This window comes from Coenobita brevimanus, chromosome 15 (assembly GCF_032717465.1).
Source record: "Coenobita brevimanus isolate Jiangsu-jjx chromosome 15, ASM3271746v2, whole genome shotgun sequence".
NCBI lineage: Eukaryota > Metazoa > Arthropoda > Malacostraca > Decapoda > Coenobitidae > Coenobita > Coenobita brevimanus.
Window position 1 is genome coordinate 6,954,798 of NC_136968.1, and position 20,673 is coordinate 6,975,470.

The 20,673-nt window shown below is 40.7% G+C and overlaps 1 protein-coding gene across 1 annotated transcript in view; it reads left to right on the top strand.

The window, feature by feature from the left end:
* LOC145390663 (uncharacterized) overlaps positions 1-20,673 on the top strand; it is a 74,924-nt gene that overhangs the window by 22,394 nt on the left and 31,857 nt on the right. The window contains exon 3 of the mRNA XM_080265453.1: positions 20,060-20,182. Within this exon, the coding sequence (XP_080121579.1) occupies positions 20,060-20,182 (123 nt within the window). The remainder of the gene's footprint in view (positions 1-20,059; positions 20,183-20,673) is intronic.

Genomic DNA, 20,673 nt, shown 5'->3' on the forward strand with positions numbered 1-20,673 from the left:
GTGAATGTGGACTTGTGTGTATGTGTGTCTGTCTGAGTACTTGTATGGGAATGCGTGTCTACAGTATTTATGTATCTCAATGTGCATGTGTGTGTAAGTATGTATGTGTGTGTGTGTGTAAGTATATGAGTGCATGCGCATCATGTATGTCCACATGTATATGTATGTATAATTATGTATTTGTATGTGAATTTACAGTATATGCATATGTATGAAAGTATGCATGTGTATGTATGTGCGTGGATGTATGTGTATGTGAATGTACTGTATATTGCTGCGTATGTGTATGTGCATGTCCATGTGTCTTTCTGTGTCAACGTGTGTTTCTCCGTATCTGTATGCATATGTTGGAGTGTATGTGTATATCTGTGTGTGTAGGTACACGTGTGTGGGTATTCTTTTTTTTATGCTAGGAAGAAGAAACTAAAGGCCATGAGCCCGCAACAACTGTTCCTTCAAAGACAAAAACAAAATACAAGAGATAGCCAAATTCAAGATCCGATCATATCGAGATGCCTGGACACACTGCGTTTGAAAGACTCGAAATCATAGGAAACATGAAATACAGACAGAGGGAGACAGTTCCAGAGTTGACCTGTTGCATGCATGAAGGACTGGGAGTAACGGTTAACTCTCTCATTAGAGAGTTGGACAGAATAGGGATAAGAGTTGTTGTCAGACGGGTGTTACGCGCCCGTCACAGAGGTGGAGGAATGCAAGCAGACAGTTCAGAGGAGCAGTGACCATTGAAGTAGCGATAGAAAAGCGATAAAGATGCAACAGTGCGGCGAAGAGACAGAGGTTGAAGGGAGCCAGTAAGAGGAGGAGAGTTAATGAGACAAAAAGCCTTTGACTTCACCCTACTGAGAAGAGCTGTATGTGGGGAACATCACCACATATGCAAGTTGTACTCCACACACGGGCGGATAAAACACCTATATAAAGTCAGGGGTAAAGAAGGAACGGAGTCCGCTTAGCACACCTAATCTCTTGGAAGCAGATTTTACAAGAGATGTAATATGATATTTCCAAGATAAGTCCCGAGTGATGAAACCCCAAGCATGTTCAAGGATGATGCAGGATTAAGCTGAATATTATTAAACATTAGTGGGTACACCTGTGGAGGATTTTGTCGGGTTGATAGGTGTAAGAACTGAGTCTTTGATGCATTAAAAACAACAAGATTATTTTTACCCCAGTCGGAGATACGAGCCAAGTCAGACATTCGGTGTGCCATAGCCTCATCCCTTGTTTGCTGAAGTAACTGCTGAGATTGACGTTCCGGGAATCAAATGGAAAGGTGAAGGGTGGATAGGGTTAGATGTACAGATTAGATGGTCATTGATGAATAAAAGGAAGAGAGTTGGTGATTGGACAGAACCCTGAGGAACACCACTGTTGACCGATCTAGGAGAAGAACGATGGTCGTCTACAACAGCGGCTATAGAACGACCAGAAAGCTACAGATGAAGGCACAGATTGAAGGATAGAAACCGTAAGAGGGCAGTTTGGAAATTAAAGATTTATGCCAGACTCGATCGAAAGCCTCTGATGTGTCAAGTGCAATGGCGAAGTTTTCGCCAAAGTCCCAAAAGGAGGATGACCAGGAGTCTGAAAGGTAGGTGAGAAGATCGCCAGTGGAGCGTCCCTGACGGAACCCATACTGACGATCAGAAAGAAAGTTGTGATAGGAAAGATGCTTTAATTTTTTCTGTTAAGAATTGACTCGAAAACTTTTGAGATACAGGATGTTAAAGCAATTGGACGATAGTTAGAGGGTTGGGAATGCCCACCCTTCTTTGGGACCGGCTGAATGAGAGCAAACTTCCAGCACGAAGGAAAAGTAGAAGTTGATAGACAAAGGCGAAAGAGTTAGCCTAGGCAGGGTGTAAGCACAGAAGCACAGTTCTTGAGAACAACAGGAGGGACTCCATCAGGCTCATATGCCTTGTTAGTATTGAGGCCTGTGATGGCAGAAAATCCATCAGCTGAAGAAAATTTAAGGTCAGCCATGAGGAAGTCAGAGGGGGGAAGTGATGGAGGAACAACACTGGAATCGTCTAAGGTGGAATTGGAGGAGAAAGTCTGAGCTAAGAAATCTGCTTTATCGGTAGAAGAAATAGCTACAGAACCATCACAGTAGAAAAGAGGAGGCAAGGATGAAATTATTTTTAGCAGAGCGAAGAACTGACTTAGCACGATTCCAGGCAGAAACGTAAAGATGATGTGATTCAGGGGTGGGTTGGCTCCGATACCTTTCATAGGCTCTTTCCTTGTTGCGGATAGCATTAGAACAAGCGCGATTTAACCAAGGCTTTCTTGCGTTAGACAAAGGATATGAGGAAGGGATGTATGCATCCATGCCTGAGAGAACAACCTCCGTAATGTGCAAGGCACACTCAGATAGCTCCCGGCCATGGAAGCAATAATCATTCCAGGGAAAATCAAAGAAGTACTGCCTGAGGGCCTCCCAATCCACAGCTCCAAAGTGCCACAGACGACATTTCTTTGGAGGGTCCACAGGCCATACCGGAGCAATAGGACTGGATATGGTGATAAGGTTGTGATCCGAGGAGCCCAGTGGAGAGAAAAGATTAACGGTGTAAGCAGAGGGATTAGTTGAAAGGAAGAGGTCAAGTATGCTGGAGCTCTCTCCAAGGTGGTCAGCGATATAGGCAGGGTGCTGTCCAAGCTGCTCTAGGTCATTAAGGATAGAAAAGATTTAGGCTTATTCACCAGATGGATCGGTAAAAGGAGAGGAGAGCCAAAGGTGGTGGTGAACATTGAAATCTCCTAAAATGGAGATTTCAGAGAAAGGAGAAATGGATAAAATGTGTTCCTTCATAGAAGTATGATACGCATGGATGTGAATGGTCATGTGTATGGGTATGTGCAGGTGTTTGTGTACTTATGAGTGTGAATGTGTATGCATATGTATGTATGTATGTTTGTCTGTAAGGTTTATGTGTGTATGTATGTGTGTATGTATATGAATGTATGTGTGTATGTTATGTTTATGTATAGGTGTGTATGTGCGTCTGTGTACTGTATGTGCATGTGTACGTATAAATGTGTATGTGTATGTTGTGTATATATGTATGGTGTATATGTCTATGTATGTGTATGTGTGTATGTGAATGTGTAGGTATGTACGTGTATATGTGTGAACGTGTGTGTACACATGCGTATGTGTGTACGTGTTTTTTAATGCATGTACAGTACATGTATTTGTGCGTATGTGTGTGCTTGTGTGTATGTGTATGTGTAGGCGAATATGTGTATATATATATGTATGAATGTATATGTGTGTATTTGTGTATGTGTCTGTATGTGTAGATGTGTATATGTATGTTTATGTATTTGTGTGCATGTGTGTTTGTGTGTATGTGAGTATGTGTGTGTAAGTGTACATATGCATATGCATATGTATGTGAATGTGAATGTGTGTATGTTCATATGTATACATCTATGTACATGTATGTGTGTATATGTGCATGAGTATATGCATTTATCTGAATAAGTGAGTGTATATGTGTACCCTATATATGTGTATGCGTGTATACTTGTAATATTATGTACGTGTGTATGTGTGTGAATGTGTGTGATTCCGTATATGCATGCTTGTATGTGTATATAAATTTATGTATGTGCATTAGGGTGGTTCGATTTTCACTTTTTTCGAATTCGATAGTCGAGTAATGATAAAATGTGGTGCATGGGTGAGAAAATAATACCTGTAAAATCTTAGGTCAATAGAACAATGTCTCCTGCCCCTGGGAAACCGATGGAAATTGAAATTTTGTAATGAATATAGATTTTTTTTTTAAATTCCGACAATCATTATATTGCTTAGGGACAGCGATGAAAGGCATGGAAATGACATCAAAGAGTAATTTTGAAGCTCAGTACACTAAGCTAATATCTTTTGGCCCCGGAAACTACCCAAATTATTGTGAAAATCGCAATATTGGGCCGCTCCAAAATAATGGTATTAAAAATACCCTCACCAAATTTCTTAACGCTAAAGCTATATCTTCTTTACCGTGGAAAACTCCAAACCTGCACCTGCCCTGCAAGCTTAAGCTACAAAGTCTTTTTATTTATTTATTTATTTATTTTACTCAAACCTTGGCATCCTCTACCTTGAGTGTATCCTTGTTCTGAAGAATCCATCTCTTTCTTCCCTTCCGATCACACTAGCTGAGACCAGTTTCATAACCCTCTCAACAGCTTGAGTGGGGCAAGAAAACACTGGGGTAAGTCCATTTGACTTATCTCCTGTCTTTATATGTCTGTCCACCAAATCATTAGGTAAAGTCCTCAAGACAGGGGGCTCGCTGATGTCAGCTTCTTGCCACTTGATCATGTCATAATAATGTTTGGAGTCTACTACCAGTCTGGGCAGGATGAGACAGCAAATTCCTTCATGTTCTCGTACAGATTGTCTTCATTTGAGGATCCTCCTCCACCTTAACTGTCTTCTGTGACGTTGGTCGTCATGTATCATTGGCAGAAGAAAATTTTCAGGAAGAATGAAGAAGGAATTTCTCTAGAGGACTTTGTTGGTGATTTTTTTATGCTGTGATTCAGTGCCTGAGTTGATTTTATCATCATGAAGAAATGTTTGGCACCATCTGTGAAGCTGGAATCCTTCTTAACAGCAAACCATACTGGAACAAATACTGACATGATGAACATTACGATTTGTTTCAGTATAAAGGATGATTTGCTGGTTGAAATATAGAGATAGAGCACCCTATTGGCAGTTGTTAGCCAGCTCGAATGGCACATTATCGCTGGGTTTCTTGCCGCAAGATGAGAGGAACATTCTTCGCTGGACACTGCCCTTTGAATATCTAGGAGATATTTCTACTCAGTACTCAACTCACTGTCATTGATGTTTATCTTATGGGTAGGAATGACGTTGAATTTTATAGTTGGCAGTTCTTCACAGCTGGCAATTTGTTTTCAAACCTTCTGGCCCGCTGGTTCTGCCATCCAACTCGCGGATGAGATGCAGGAGTGGCAATTCAGTGGTGTGGAGGAGGCAGACTATGCATCGCAGATGTGATCCTAGATGTCTGTCGAGGAACCTGCTCAATCCTCCTTTATTGCCTGTGTTCACCATCGTACCGCCACAGCTGATTGTCACAATGTCTTTGGTTTCTACTTCTTTTGCTTCAAGAAACTCCATAATACCTGTTGCTATAGATCTTTCCGAGCCTTATCCTGGAACAAAATGATCGATGTAATTGGAGTCTGGTTACATAAGCAGAACAATGTGCTCTTAAGGCACAGTGCTCCCGTGAAGTCTCTCACCAACTTTTTCCTGCATCAGGATTTTGTTGTTCCTTATGCAAAAATAAATTTAAAAAAATACAAATAAAAAGACCTTGCAGGATAGACGACATCATGTAAGTTTCTTGATGTTCTGATCTGATTCGTTTCATAGCTCTTCTCATATTATTTCTGTCTATGATGGTACCAGCATCGTCAGCATTTATTGGTTCAGTGTCCTGGAACGCTAATGATGCTATGAGTACTGAGGCTCCATCTGAAACACCAAGGCGGTCACATGCCTCAGCTAGAATCCTGATTTGTGGTTCCTTTTGTTTTTCTTACCTGTTTTCCATTTTGTGTACGTTCGTAGTTACGTGATTCACTGTCGTCTGTATCGCTGGAAGATGAAGAGGTTAGTGGACTTGTTAAAGTAACTCGTTCCTCTTCTTTGCCTGTTGATGGTACAGTAACGTATCCTTGTTTTTTCAGCCTATCATAACCCCCTCCAAAACGTTTCATGTTTCTTTACGTAGTTGACAAATCTAGCGCTCCTATTCTCAATGCATGATTATTTCTCCAATCAAGGAGAAACTTCAGCTTTTCTGGGGAGCGATGTTCACGTGGGCATTTGCAACGCTCTGTATCAGAGCACTTGCATGCACTAATATCAGAGTTTTCCTTTAACTGACTCTTTGAATTCCTCGAGTATCTGATGAAATTTCTCTTCAGATTTCTTTTTTTCTATCACTGATTTCATAAGGCTGTTCATTTTTTTTGAGGCAGTTTTTCAACATATAATGACTACGTTTCCTTAAAAGCAATGTAGTTGAAGGCAATTTCCATTAACCCCTTAACCGTGGGCTTGTTTTGCTTTTTCTTGCGGCTCCCGCGGGCATATTCGCGCTCCGACAGACTCTCTAAAAATTTTTACCAAAAATCAGTTATTAGTCCTAGAATATTAAAATCACATATGCTTATGGCACATACCTTCAACTTTCTCCTGGGGTGTTTGTTGAGCCTTCGTCGAGTACCGTAGGACTTGTGGAGACCTCTGAAGTTGGATAATGAAGTCTCCACTTTACACTTCTCGACAACCCGTAATATGATTACCAGAGCCTGATATTATAACTAGAAACACTTTTATATGATTCTCAAATAGTTTGGAATCCATACTCAAAAAAAAAAAAAAAAACACTGTGAAAGCAATGAAAATTACGAGGGCGTATGACCTTCCCACTTGACATTGCCGCTGGTGTTCTGTCATTTATTATTCATAAAAACACTCAGTTTATATTTTCTATTACTATATAACACTTACATATATCTACAGTCTTTATCCATAAGTTTCCTTCAGTAATAGTAGTTTATTGTCACTGTAGGGATTCAATTTCTCTTTCAGTAAAATACGTAGCATTCACTTTCTCGGCCTGTATACTATCGTTGAGAGTGAATGTCACTTTCACCTTCACTCTCATAACTCATAGTATTCATACATGCTAAAGTGAAACTTTCACTTTCATTACTTGTTCGTAGTATATATACTCGTATTCTTATAATACTACTCATTTACATTTCTGTTTACGTTCTCTATTTTATTTACATTATTTACATTTCTATTTTATTTACACTGTGTTATGCACTGTCACTTGAAGTAACTTATAAAGCTTTTTTCTACTGTTCACTTATATTTACATTCATTGCTTTCACTTGCTGTTTACACATTATTTACACATTATTTACATTTCCACTTGCATTGCTTTACTCACCAGAAAGATCGTAGTCACTATCAAATGTCAGCCCTTTACCTCTTTCCACACGAGGTTTAGTAGGGGGTAGAGGTCACAGGGCCCTTTGCATGGGGTTAAAATGCGGCAGAAGTTAGCAGGAGCGAATCCGACGTACTTTCACCTTGAAAGACGACAGTAAACATATATTGGTGGGCCGGGATGGCCTACCTAGGGAGAATGCATTACTGCCAACATCAGCCTTGTGAGAGCTGCTATTATATAGCCATGAAATGAATGGCAGGAAATCTAGACAATACATTATAAATTAGGTAGTTCCAGGTGAATGTAAATATCACTTAGGCTTCTCCCTTCCCTCCTTATATATATTTTTATTACGAGAATAGATTATACGGCATATTTCAAGGGGAAATAAATAGCGAAAATTAGCGAACGAGTGCACATGAGGTGTTGTCTGGTGATAATTACCCAATTCCAGGTGTATGGCACTATCACTTACCTTATTTCTTTTTGGTATATATTATTTGGTATAAGAATAGGGCATAGGGCTTATTTCAATGGATGAAATCAGTGGAAAATATCCAGGGAAGATTTACTTAGCGTAGAATACTTTGTGGTGGCCTGCAATAATTAGGTAGTTCCAGGTGAATGTAAATATCACTTAGGCTTCTCCCTTCCTTTCTTATATTTATTTTTATTACAAGAATAGATTATACGTCATATTTCAAGGGGAAATAAACAGCAAAAATTAGTGAACGAGTGCACGTGAGGTGTTGTCAGGTGATAATTAGCCAATTCCAGGTGTATGGCACTCTCACTTACCTTATTTCTTTTTGGTATATGTATTATTTGGTATAAGAATAGGGCATAGTGCTTATTTCAATGGATGAAATCAGTGGAAAATTCCAGGGAAGATTTACTTAGCGTAGCAGGGCAGGCGAGAGGAGAGGGTAATGGAGGGGAGGTAGGGAGAGGAGTCAAGAACGGGGAGAAATGGCTAAATTGTCAACAATGGATGGGAGTACAGATGAGATTAGGAGTGCTGACTAGTGTTGGACATTGGCAGTACTGTTAGATGATACAAGCCACCACTTGAAAACCAGGGCAAATTCAAAATAACACAGAATCACAAAAGTGACGCCCCTCGGTATGATCCCTTGCTCCCAAGCATCAAGAAAGTGATGCCCCGCTGTTAAGGGGTTAATGTCCTAATCTGTCTGTTACAACTGCAGCGATGCCATTGACAGTTGGTTCCTTTTCATGTATAATTTGAACTCGCCCATAATGGTAATATTTCATCACCTCTTCAAACGGGGAAGATTTTTCAAGCTCAGGCCTTTTTCAACACCAAATATAGATCACTCTAACGATTTTCTAGTCATTCTGAGTCTGAAATAGTAATAAGCGAGTGATTAAATAATATTCAATAAATACCACTATAGGCTGCTATAAACAGAAAGTAAATCCAAACGTGGAAGAAACACAAAAACAGCAGTCAAAACTGTTGGGAATTGTACATACTAACACCCTCGAAACACTTTATTTTCATCACTGCGTGTATGCTGACATAGTTATTTTCAAGGGGCAGGAGATATTGTTGTATAGGTAGGAATTTTAGTCCGAACATTATTTTATACTCTTATTTTGGTATAAATAGTATGGCAAATATCTCATGGAGTTTTAGTGAATGGATGAAATATAGTAAGTTCAAGCCCAAAATTGCGATTTTCACAATACTTCGGGTAGCTCCCAGGGGCGAAAATATCAGCTTAGAGAACTGTGCTGGAAAATATGACCCTTCGAGGCGATTCTCATGCCTTTTATCGCTACCCATAATCAGTGTGATGTTATTCGGAAATTTCGATAATTTTCAATAACATTTTTTTCGTTATAGAATATCGATTTTCATCGGCTTCCTAGAGGCAGAAGATATTCTATTGGCCTAGGATTATGCAGGCTTTATTTTCTCACCCATGCGCCACTTCTTATCACTACCCGCGCATTGATTAAAAAAAAGAAGTGAAAATCGATCCACCCTAATATGAATGTATGCGTTTGGGTGGATGTTTATGTGTAGGCGTATGGTCCGCAGGAGGACTACTGGGCCTTGGGAACAGGCTGTGAAGCCCATGCCCAGAGTCGAACTCATGATACATACATATATATATATATATATATATATATATATATATATATATATATATATATATATGTATATATATGTATATATATATATATGTATATATATATATATATATATATATATATATATATATATATATATATATATATATATATATATATATATATATATATATATATATATATATAAAATATGTAATTATATTTATAGATAGTTAGATGTGTGTATGTATATATAGAATTCGAGCCGTTTACAGAATCGTTTAATCACACAGTTGGTAAAGCAACCAACCAGAATACCAAATAATCCTGACCATAAAGCCAATCTCTTGGATCAATTCCTAACAAATAATCCAAATGAATACAGGACAGAAATACTATCACCACTTGGATCCTCCAACCACAGTCTCATCAAAGCGTCATTAGTCAGCTCCCTCAAACCTCCCTGTTCTGAACCTGTGAGGGTGACCCAATGGCACTTTGATAAGGCAGACTGGGATGGATTCAGAAATTATCTTGCTGACATTCCATGGCAGTCTTTCTTCTCTAGTGACGTCAGTTCTACCCCGTCCCACAACCCATTTATGCCTAGCGTCCTACATATAGTCCACCGAAACAGATGTTAATAGAAAATTACCATATGATAGAAAACATACGCTGGCTGATTTCCACACTTCTTTTGGACCATTCTTTAAATCCCCAGTGTTGTTGACGACATTGGAGGTGAAGGGTTTGCTGTGCTGGCATCCAGAGTTACTAGTTTTGTATTTTTTTTTTTTCTAGACACCATGTCATCTACAAGTAGGTAAGTTTTTCTAATACTTTTGAATGATAAACCTTTACATTTTTTATCTTATATGAATCAAATAATGATAATTTTTTATACGCTGAAGTTTAAAAGCAATTTTATCCGTAGATTTTGGATAATATATATGTAAACATTGGTGTCCTACATATAGGTCACTAGGCAAAAGTGACTTAAGAGAACATTGCTTGTATTTTTATTCTAATGTTTTTCGAAAATATGATTTTTATCTAAAGACTTTTTAATGGGTTTCTGCATTGCACTGCATTTTTTAGTAATTGTGTTTTCATACTTTCCTGGAGATATAATGCAGTAATTTATCATATTTTTTTTGTCATTTCAGTAGGTTCAAAGCAAGTCACTTCTACGTTATGTGTACCATATATGTGTTCAAATGCAGTGGACATAAAGCCAATTTCCCAGGTTTCATGGTATTCTTCATAAGACAAATGGCGAATCCAAATACAGCAACTACATATGATAGGCGTCTGAGTGAGCACATGGGCGGGGGTTGACAGGATGGACCAAAACATCTCAGATTATAGAAATGCCGTAAGAGGAAAGAAGTGGTACTCAGACATTGTGACATACTGTATTGATGTGACATTCAGTAATGCTTGGCAGTTGCACAGAATCTGTGAGGCTGAGAATCCAATAGATCTCCTTGCTTTCCGATGCAGTATTGCATGTTTCTGCCTAGAATGCCATGAAGATCCTCTATGCCAAGGCCAACGAAGGAGACCAAAGATATGATGACCATGCACACTGGGTCAAACCACAAAGCAATCAAACTCCATGTGCTCACTGCTACACGAAAACGACAACAAGGTGTGAAAAGTGTGAAAAGGGTCTCCATGTGAAGTGCTTCAAAGACCATCACACTCAGTAGCTGAACTGGTGATCAGATATGGTAAAATGAAGAGAAATACATTAGATCATAGTCAACGTATTGTGTTTGATTCATTGCAATGTCATATTCTATATTTGTACAAATCTCAAACATGAAAGTCTATGGTCAAACAGAGACCATTTTCAGTAAAGCTTTGCCGAGCGACCTATATCTAGGACGCTGTATATTATGGATACAAAACCAAATTTCATAATAAATCTTTATATATGGGTTATCTGTGTCATTTACACTAAATTATAAAGCAAAATTAAAATTGCATCAAAATTCTCACTTTAGGGTTAAATGGGTGAATGACATACCCGGTACAAGCTGGTATGGAACTGTTCATACCAAGTCAACAGTTCACTAACAGATCGGACTCTCCGAAATGGTTCGATAGTATCTGTGTCAGAGCAACGGCCCAAAAGTTATTAGCATATAACTCTTACTTAAAATAAAAATATAAAAATCTCAATCACCCAGTCAATTTAAAACTGCTAGAAACCATGCAAAAGCAGTAATAAATCTCGCTAAATCAAACTTTCTTCACAATCAAGCATCCAAACTGCTAAACAGTCCTAATGACAATAGACTCTTCTGGTCAACTCTCAGTTCTTTCAATCATAACTTCAACAAGTCATCATCCATTCCTCCACTAAAATCTTCAGACTGTAACATTACAAATGACTCCAGTGGAGAAGCAAATATCGTTGCCAGCACATTTGCCGGAAATTCTACGTTAGAGGAAGACAGCCAGAATGTCCCAGTAGTAGAACTTGAGTCTCCCGAAATTGTTCCACTTATAATCCAGACCAGATACGCAAAATTCATCCTAGACAATTTACCAGCCAACAAGAAACGGTGCTAAGGCACAGCAAACCCGTCCCCGGTGGTCATTTTACTCCTGACGTATAAACGCAACAGGATGTCTAGTCAAAGATATTACATATCAAATTAAGAGTAAATTGGCTGAAAATTGAAGAGTTTATGCCCATTTGAAATTTTAGCCCCAAACCATCTGACACTGACCCCCTACCAACAACTGGGGGGGGGGTGATCCCCCTGATGTAATGAGGCATTTTATAGGATGCAGATTTGAAAGAATTCACCTTTGAGTTTTGGTTGCATGTCGATACGACGAATTTGAAAGGAATTATGGCGGAAAAAAAAAAATTAACCCCCCCTTTTTTTTTTTTTTTTTTTTTACATTTTTTTAGCCTACAGCCTGGTCATTGGCCCAATTTGGCCCAAAATTTAATCAGGTGATCAAGTCATAGCCCATCATCCCTTTAATTTTAGTCAAAATCGCACTAGTAGTTTTTTGCGAAAAGGTGTTAACAGAGACAGACAGACAGACAGACAGACAGACAGACAGACAAACAAACAGACAAACCGAGTGAAAACAATATCCGTCCCCGATCCCCTCTGGATCGGGGAGGGGTAATCCCGAGAGGGGACGAGTAATAAAGCTCCAGGCCCAGATGGAATTCCTCTAACTGTTTTGAAAAAGTGCTTCCCAGAACTTGCTTGTGTTCAAGCTAAATTATTCACACTATGCATACGTACTTCTTCATTCCCTAATTCTTGGAAAGAAGCCAATATCAACCCGATTCCGAAGAAACGAAGTTCCTCTAACCTCTCTGTAATTACAGACCCGTAACTATCAAGTCTTCTCTTGGTAAAGCATTGTGAAATTGTAATGAATAACCACATAGTTAAACATCTTGAATCCAACAACTGAATTAGTGATGGAAGTATGGATTTCTCCATGATAGATCCACCATTGATATAATCCTGCCTCACATCATCCATCAGTCAATTGACCATAATGGAGAAACTCATGCAGTAGCCCTTGATATATCTAAAGCTTTTGACAGAGTGTGGCACCGTTCCCTGCTATCTAAACTCCTATGCAATGGACAAACGCCTTTTGTTCCTCTGATTTTCTCATGTCTCATCGACAGAAAGATAAGAGTAAAAATAGTTTATTTATATTCCAATTTCAACTCAAGTTAATGCCGGCGTGCCACAAAGATCGTTCTGGCTCCAACCCTATTCCTATTTTTATTAATGATCTCTTATCTGTAACCCATAATCCCATCCATTCATATGCAGATGACTCAACACTTTACAGTTCGTTCAAACCTGAACACCCATTTACCAAGTTAAATATCTCTAATTCACATCTCAGTACAACCATCTCCATAAATCAAGACTTATCTAGGATCACTGAATGGGAACAAAGTAACCTTGTCTCATTTAATGCTTGTAAAACCAAATATATGCAATTTACTAATAGATATTTCCAGACTCCTATATTACCTTCAATGCTACTAATACTTCTGTCTCCAAAAGTATTGAGATTCTCGGTGTTTCACTTAAAAATGCCTTCAGCTGGGCCTCTCATGTCAGATCACTTGCTAAAACCACCTCAAAGAAACTTGAATTATTGTACAGTGTTCGAAGCATCTTCAATGAGGAGCAGTTAGCTGTAGTTTATAACAGTTACGTGGCTCTCAGCTGGAATATTGTTCTCCCTTGTGGAATGGATGCTGAGAGGTTGCACTAAACCAACTATTTGTGTGTATATGTATTTATGTGTGCATGGTATAGTAATAATAATAATAATAATAATAATAATAATAATAATAATAATAATAATAGGAAGCGTTATGAGGAACACACTGAGGTGGTTTGGCCATGTGGAGAGGATGGAGGGTGAAAGACTGACGAAGAGAGTGTATGTGAGTGAGGTGGAGGGGGAAAGAGGGAGGGAGAGGCCGAGGATGAGATGGAGAGATGGGGTGGAGAAGTATATGAGAGAGGGGGGTGTGAGTTGGGAGCAGGGGAGTGAAATGGCTGGGGACAGGGCGACTTGGAGGCGATTTGTTTGTGGCCACCCCAAACGGGATTGAGGCGTCTGGCAATAGATAGGTAGATAGATAGAATTTATTATTATTATTATTATTATTATTATCTATATACCTAGGCTGCTTCCCCCAAGGAAAGGGAGGTAGCCGAGACAGGACGACACACTCCCCATTTACTCACCCATTCAAACACATTCATTCGCATCTTAGCCCCAAAGGGAAGAGGGGACAGATCCTCACCGCACCACACGGCACAAGGGTCAACTGCGCAATGCAATTAGTGACATCCACAGCAGAGCCCGACAGCACAGCTGGTTTACCCCTGCCACATCATAATAGACCCATACTCTTACCCGCACCTGACCTGACTAGCTCATCAGACCAAATGAGGGAGAATATCCCCTCAGGGCTGCGTCATCATTTATTCATTCACAATTTGTTTCCATTTATTTCTGTCAAGCACAGCCACTCTACCTTGCACAACAGACATCCCTCTCGCATCCAGCGCTCTCTTCACACTGTCCATCCATCATATTCGTGGTTTTCCTCTCAGCCTTACACCTCTCACATCAGATCTAGTTATCTTTTTCACCAGTCGCTCATTATCCATTCTCTCCATGTGCTCAAACCATCGCAACACCCTCTGCTCAACTCTACCAGCCATCTCCCGAACAACTCCAGTTCTCCTTCGCACTTCATCATTTCGCACTCGATCCATACACATCACTCCACACATACCCCTCAGACACCTCATCTCCATTACATTCAAACTTTTCCTCTCAGCTACACCCATATTCCATGTTTCAGCCCCATATAATGCACTCGGTACCACAACACCCTCATACAGCCTTCTCTTTACATCCATTCTAAGCGAACGACATCTAAACACTTTTTTATTCCTCCCAGCACCTTTCCTACTTCAGCCATTCTAAACTTCACTTCTGCTTCTATTCTTCCATCCACAGCAACATGTGACCCTAAATATTTAAAACACTCTACCTGCTGAAGCAACTCACCATTCAAAACTAAATTCATCCCCCTACCATCGACCAACCTCGTACACTTCATCACTTTACTCTTATTCTCATTTACTTTCAATTTCCTCCTTTCACACACCCTTCCAAACTCCTCAACCAACTGTATCAATCTCTCCTCTTAATCAACCACCAGTGCAGTATCATCCGCAAACAGCAGCTGCTTCAGATTCCAACTCGTCCATCAACATTGACAAGACTCAGACCTCCACCTAAAACTCTTGCATTCACCTCCCTTACAACACCATCCATATAAATATTATACAACCAAGGCGACATCACATAACCCTGTCGCAGCCCCATTCCCACGGGAAACCAATCACTCACAGCATTTCCTACTCTTACACACGCTCTACTATTTACATAAAAACTTTTCACTCCTTTTAGTAACATACCATCAAGTCCATACAATCTTAAAGCAGTCCACAAAGCCTCCCTATCAATTCTGTCATACACTTTCTCTAAATCCATGAATGTCCAAAACACATCCTTGCCTTTCGCTAAATACTTTTCACACACTTGTCTCACAGCAAATACCTGATTCACACATCCCATCCCTCTCCCAAAGCCACACTGCTCAACACCAATCACTCCCTCTGAACGCTCTCTAACTCTCATAATTAACACTCTACCATAAACCTTACCTACAACACTCAACAGATTTATACCCCTAAACTAGTACATTCATACTTATCACCCTTGCCTGTATACAACGGGACCACACAAGCACTTGCCCAGTCAATTGGCACCATACCTTTCACAAAGCACACATTCAACAGTCTAACTAACCATAAAATCAGACTTTACTGATCTACCAGAAGGCCCGCCGACATGTCGTAAAAATACCCCCGCTAATACCAATACACCAGTCCTGTATGAGACAGCCCTAGCATGTATTCAATATGGACGGTGGGTGTTAGCGCCGAAGTGGTGACATGTAGAGGTGTGCGGTACGTAGGAGGACTACTGGGCCTTGAAAGCAGGCTGTGAAGCCTATGCCCAGAGTCGGACACACACACAAAAAAAAAAATCAACGATAGTCACTCCACCACCCTTCAGGCATTCCATAGCACACCCATCCATACCTGCAGCTTTCCCTGTTTTCATCTCCTTTACTGCCTTCTCCACTTCCTCCTTTGTGATCAAAGAATCATTCAACTGTCCCAACACATTTATTCCTTGCACCCTTCCATCCGTCACAATCTCAGCCACCGTTTCCTCCTCTACATTTAACAATCTTTCAAAATACTCTGCCTATCTCTTCCCTACTGCATTCATCTCAATTAACATCCTTCCATAATAATAATAATAATAATAATAATAATAATAATAATAATTATAATTCACGGTTTATATAAGACAAGGCAGAACCAAGGCTGAAAGAACGGAAAGAAGAGTTAAAAAGTAACATTGGTAAAAGGCGAGCACTCCCCCAAAAGTAAATGTAACAGCCAAATTTACAGAATAAGTGATAATAACTTGGTTTATTCAAGATATATGAACAAAGGTTACAACAACAACAAGAACAACAACAAAATCAGATTGGTGAAAAAGTTGTTAGTGTTCATTGATCATACGGACAATGGTAGGAACAGGGTTATTCTTATGATGATCAATTCTTGCTCTAATTGGTGGTAACTTGTTGTTGATACGGATGGTGAGAGATGGTGCTTGACTGGGGGGAGGGAGCAAGTTGCAGTAACGAGGGTGGTTCAGGGGCTTTAGTCCAAACTGGCTAAGGTATGCTTGATGGGTGTCGGGAATGGTTGTTAAGCTGAGAGTCTGTAGTGCGGTGATATACGGTAGTTTACACAAGTGCTAGTGGGCCCTTCGGGCCCTCTCGCACTTGCTCCCGTGGAGGGCACATGGGTCGAGGAGACTCGATTTCTAAAAGTCCCGGTACCGAATGAACCGTTCTCCGAACCAAATTTTGATCATTCTTAACTCTAATAAAAAATCATCAATTGAGATAGGACCAAGTTATTCGACATCAGCGAATTTTCTGCGATTTTCATGCCAATTTTAGTGCACCAGGAAGCCTCCGTACAGAAGAAAGGCGCCCTCACCTCACTTCGGGAATGGAACCCAAGTTGTCCACACGCAAGTCCGAGATATTAACCACTCGGCCACGGCAACCGACCGGGCGCCGGGAGTGGCGTTTCATGGTCAATATTTGATCGCTCATTAAATATAGTAAAAGTTTTTCAATCGTGATGGGACCAAGTTTTTTCACATCAGCGAATTCTTTGTGATTTTTCTGCCAAGTTTGGTGCGATTTGAATGTGTGGTTTCGGCTGCCCAAAATACACACAGACACATGGCTACTGCTATAGTATATTAGATATGCTGGTCCAAGAATTATCTTTGCAGCACGCTTCTGGACAGACTCTGATCTTTGCTTCTGTGTTGTAATAAGACTTGGTGACTTGTATGTGTGTACCTGTATGCTGGTGTGTATGAGTGTGCATGTATGTATGCGTAGGTGGTTGTACGAGTATGCACGTTGTATGTATGTATTTGTATGTATGTGTATGTTTATGTATCTGTATGTATATGTGTCTGTGTATCTATGTGTATGTCTGTGAAAGTGTGTGTATTTGTGTGTTTATTTGTGTCTGCGTGTTTCTGGCTATATGTATGTGTACCTGTATGCGTGTATGTGTGTATGTTTGCTGTGTGTGTGTATGGTATGTGTATTGTATGAAGGTAAGTGAATGCATGTGTATATTTTTGTAATTGTATGTGTATGTGTATGTGTATGTGTGTGCTGTATGTGTATGTGTATATGTGTGCCTATGTATTTGTATGTGTGTAAGGTATGTGAATATATGTGCATGTATGTACGTATGTATGTATGTATGTGTGTGTGTATATATGTATGTGTATATGTATGTTTATGTGTATGTATTATGTGAAGAGCGGCTGTAAACATAATTGGTTTTGGGGGTGTGCAGAGAAGGAATGCAGTGCCAGGAGACGTGACACTCGCACAGGTGAAGAGGGCTGTGAAACTGCTGAAAAATGGGAAAGCAGCTGAGGTTGAGGTGAATGCAGAGATGCTTAAGCGTAGTGGAGAGAGTGGAATGGAATGCTTGTTGGAGATATGTAAGAAGGCATGGATGAATGAAACTGTGCCTTCAGGGTTGAAAAAGGCTGTGATTGTACCCCTGTACAAAAATAAAGGTGAGTGAAGTGAGTGCAAGAATTATCGTGGCATAAGTTTAATGAGTGTGGTAGGGAAGGTATATGGAAGAATTATTATGGAGAATGTAAGAGAGATATCAGAAGTCCTAGTGAGTGATGAACAGGGTGGCTTTAGGAGTGGCAGAGGATGTGAGGATGAAGTATTTGTAGTGAGACAGATAGCAGAGAAGGCTTGTGAGAAGGACCATAAGGTGTTTATGGCATTCATGGGTCTGGAAAAAGCATACGACAAAGTAGACAGAGAGGGATTGTGGAAAGTTTTGCGCATGTATGGTGTAGATGGTAAGCTGCTAGGTGCTGTCAATAGTTTTTATGCTGGTAGCGAAGCATGTGTAAGGATTAACGGGCATCTAAGTGAATGGTTCACGATCGGTGTGGGCGTGCGACAAGGTTGTGTGATGTCCTCATGGTTGTTCAATGTATATATGGATAGGATGATGAGAGAAGTGAAAACACGAGTAATGGAGAGAGGGATGGCGTTGGTAATGAATGGTGATGGATGGAGTATCTCAAATTTGTTGTATGCTGATGATGCAGTACTGCTTGCAAGTACCGGACAGGAACTTAGTAGAAGAGTTCAGAGTTTTGTTGAAGTTTGTGAGCGTCGTGCCTTGAAAGTAAATGTAGAGAAGAGTAAAGTAATGGTTATTGAGAGAGAAGGGGACTCCTAGTGTGATGTCACAGTGAATGGAGAGAGACTGGAATTGGTGAGAAAGTTCAAATACTTGGGTACAGTGTTAGAAAAGAGAGGAAAATGTGCAAAAGAAGTTGAAAGCAGAGTGACACAAGGAAGAATAGTAGCTGGTGCAATGAAGGCCTTGATAAGAAACAGAGGCTTGAGTGTTGCAGCTGCACAAGACTTAATGAGGGAGTGTTAGTGCCAACTCTAACATATGGGTGTGAGACTATGGTGTGGCATGAAAATGAAAAGTCAAGAGTAAGAGCAGTGGAGATGGGACTGTTGAATGTATGTGGAGTACAGAGGGCGGATAGGATACGAAATAGTGTGATTCGTGAAAGGTGTGGAGTGAGGAAGTCGGTGGACACCAGAATCGAAGAGAGTGTCCTGAGATGGTATGGTATTGTGGAAAGAATGGATAACAATAGAATGGTGAAAAAGATATACCTGAGCGAATTTGAAGAAGAGAGGAGGCGAGGTAGGCCAAGGAGAAGATGGAGAGATCTGGTGGATGAGTGTCTGAGGAAGAGAGGTTTGGAAGTCGGTGAGGCTATGGAACTGACAAGACATCGAGCTGGCTGGATGAATGTTGTGTGGAGAAATGCATGATCAGGGATTTTGGCACCCCTTGTGAGCATGGCAGCGTCCGGATTTACTCAATCGGATACGTTTGTGTGAAGCTGCAGAATGTGGTGAATGTTTTTTGGCGTATCCGGTAGAGCCAGGATTCCGGGGGCTTGAATGATGAGTGAATGGAAGTGTGGCCTACTTGGATTGGGCAAGTTTGTGCTGTCTGGACATTGCTACTCCTCACTCTGCCCTTGGGTGGGAAAGGAGGTCCGTATGATGGTGATGATGATGATGATGATTTTGTGTATGTATGCATGTGTATGTTTATGTGCATATATGCATGTGTTTGTGTATGTGTATGTATGTATGTGTATGTGTGTATATCTATGTGTGCCTGTCTTTGTCTTTATATGTGCATATAAGTGTATGTGTGTGTCTATGTGTGCATGTGTACATGTATGTGTATTTTTGTTTGTGTCTATGTGTGTGTATGTCTGTTGTGATGAAAGTTGGCAGGATGGTCGCAACTGGATCACATTTGGGTCCGCTTCAGTTTCATCACGATTTAAATTTTCTACGGGAGTGTTTTGACTCCTAATTGTTCCCATTAGTTTCACAGTACTCGAAATGCGTCGGGGATTTTCCGTAGACTTTCCCGGGTCTATGCATAAATCATTGGCGGCGAACAAAGCGAAGCATGGTCCAAAAACGGCTCTCATTGGAGCGTGCTGGAAGGTCCAGTAGGGCCATAAAGAGCTTGTTCTTCTGCTATATCTTTCTATGTCTTTGTTTAGCCTATTACAGTCATTACTTCCTTCCCATCCTTCTGTTTTACCGGCAGGTGCAGTTCGAGATGATCGCCACCGAGGATGCAGAGTTTGATGAGGCTTCCTTTAACGTAATTTTAGTGCGAGATTCAGAACTGACAACACCGCGCCAGTACCGACTGCTGCCCAGATTGCGGGTGAGTACTGCCTGCTGGTGTGATGGAGGCAAGTGCGGCTCCGATTGTCAGTAATGACTGGTGGAAGCGGGCAAGTGTGGCCCCGCCAGCCGTAGTAATGAGTGGTGGAAGCGGGCAAGTGTGGCCCTGCCAGCCACAGTAATGAGTGGTGAAATCAGGCAGGTGTGGCCCCGCCAGCCGTAGTAATGAGTGGTGGAAGCTGGCAGGTGTGGCCCCACCAGCCGTAGTAATGAGTGGTGAAATCAGGCAGGTGTGGCCCCGCCAGCCGTAGTAATGAGTGGTGGAAGCTGGCAGGTGTGGCCCCGCCAGCCGTAATAATGTGTGGTGGAAGATGGCAGGTGTGGCCCCGCCAGCCGTAGATATATATATATATATATATATATATATATAGAGAGAGAGAGAGAGAGAGAGGAGGAGTAGACTGTAGCACCAGTCGAGCAGGGCAGTACTCCCGAGGTGGATGGATAGCTGATGACAGGGAGTGCTGGAGC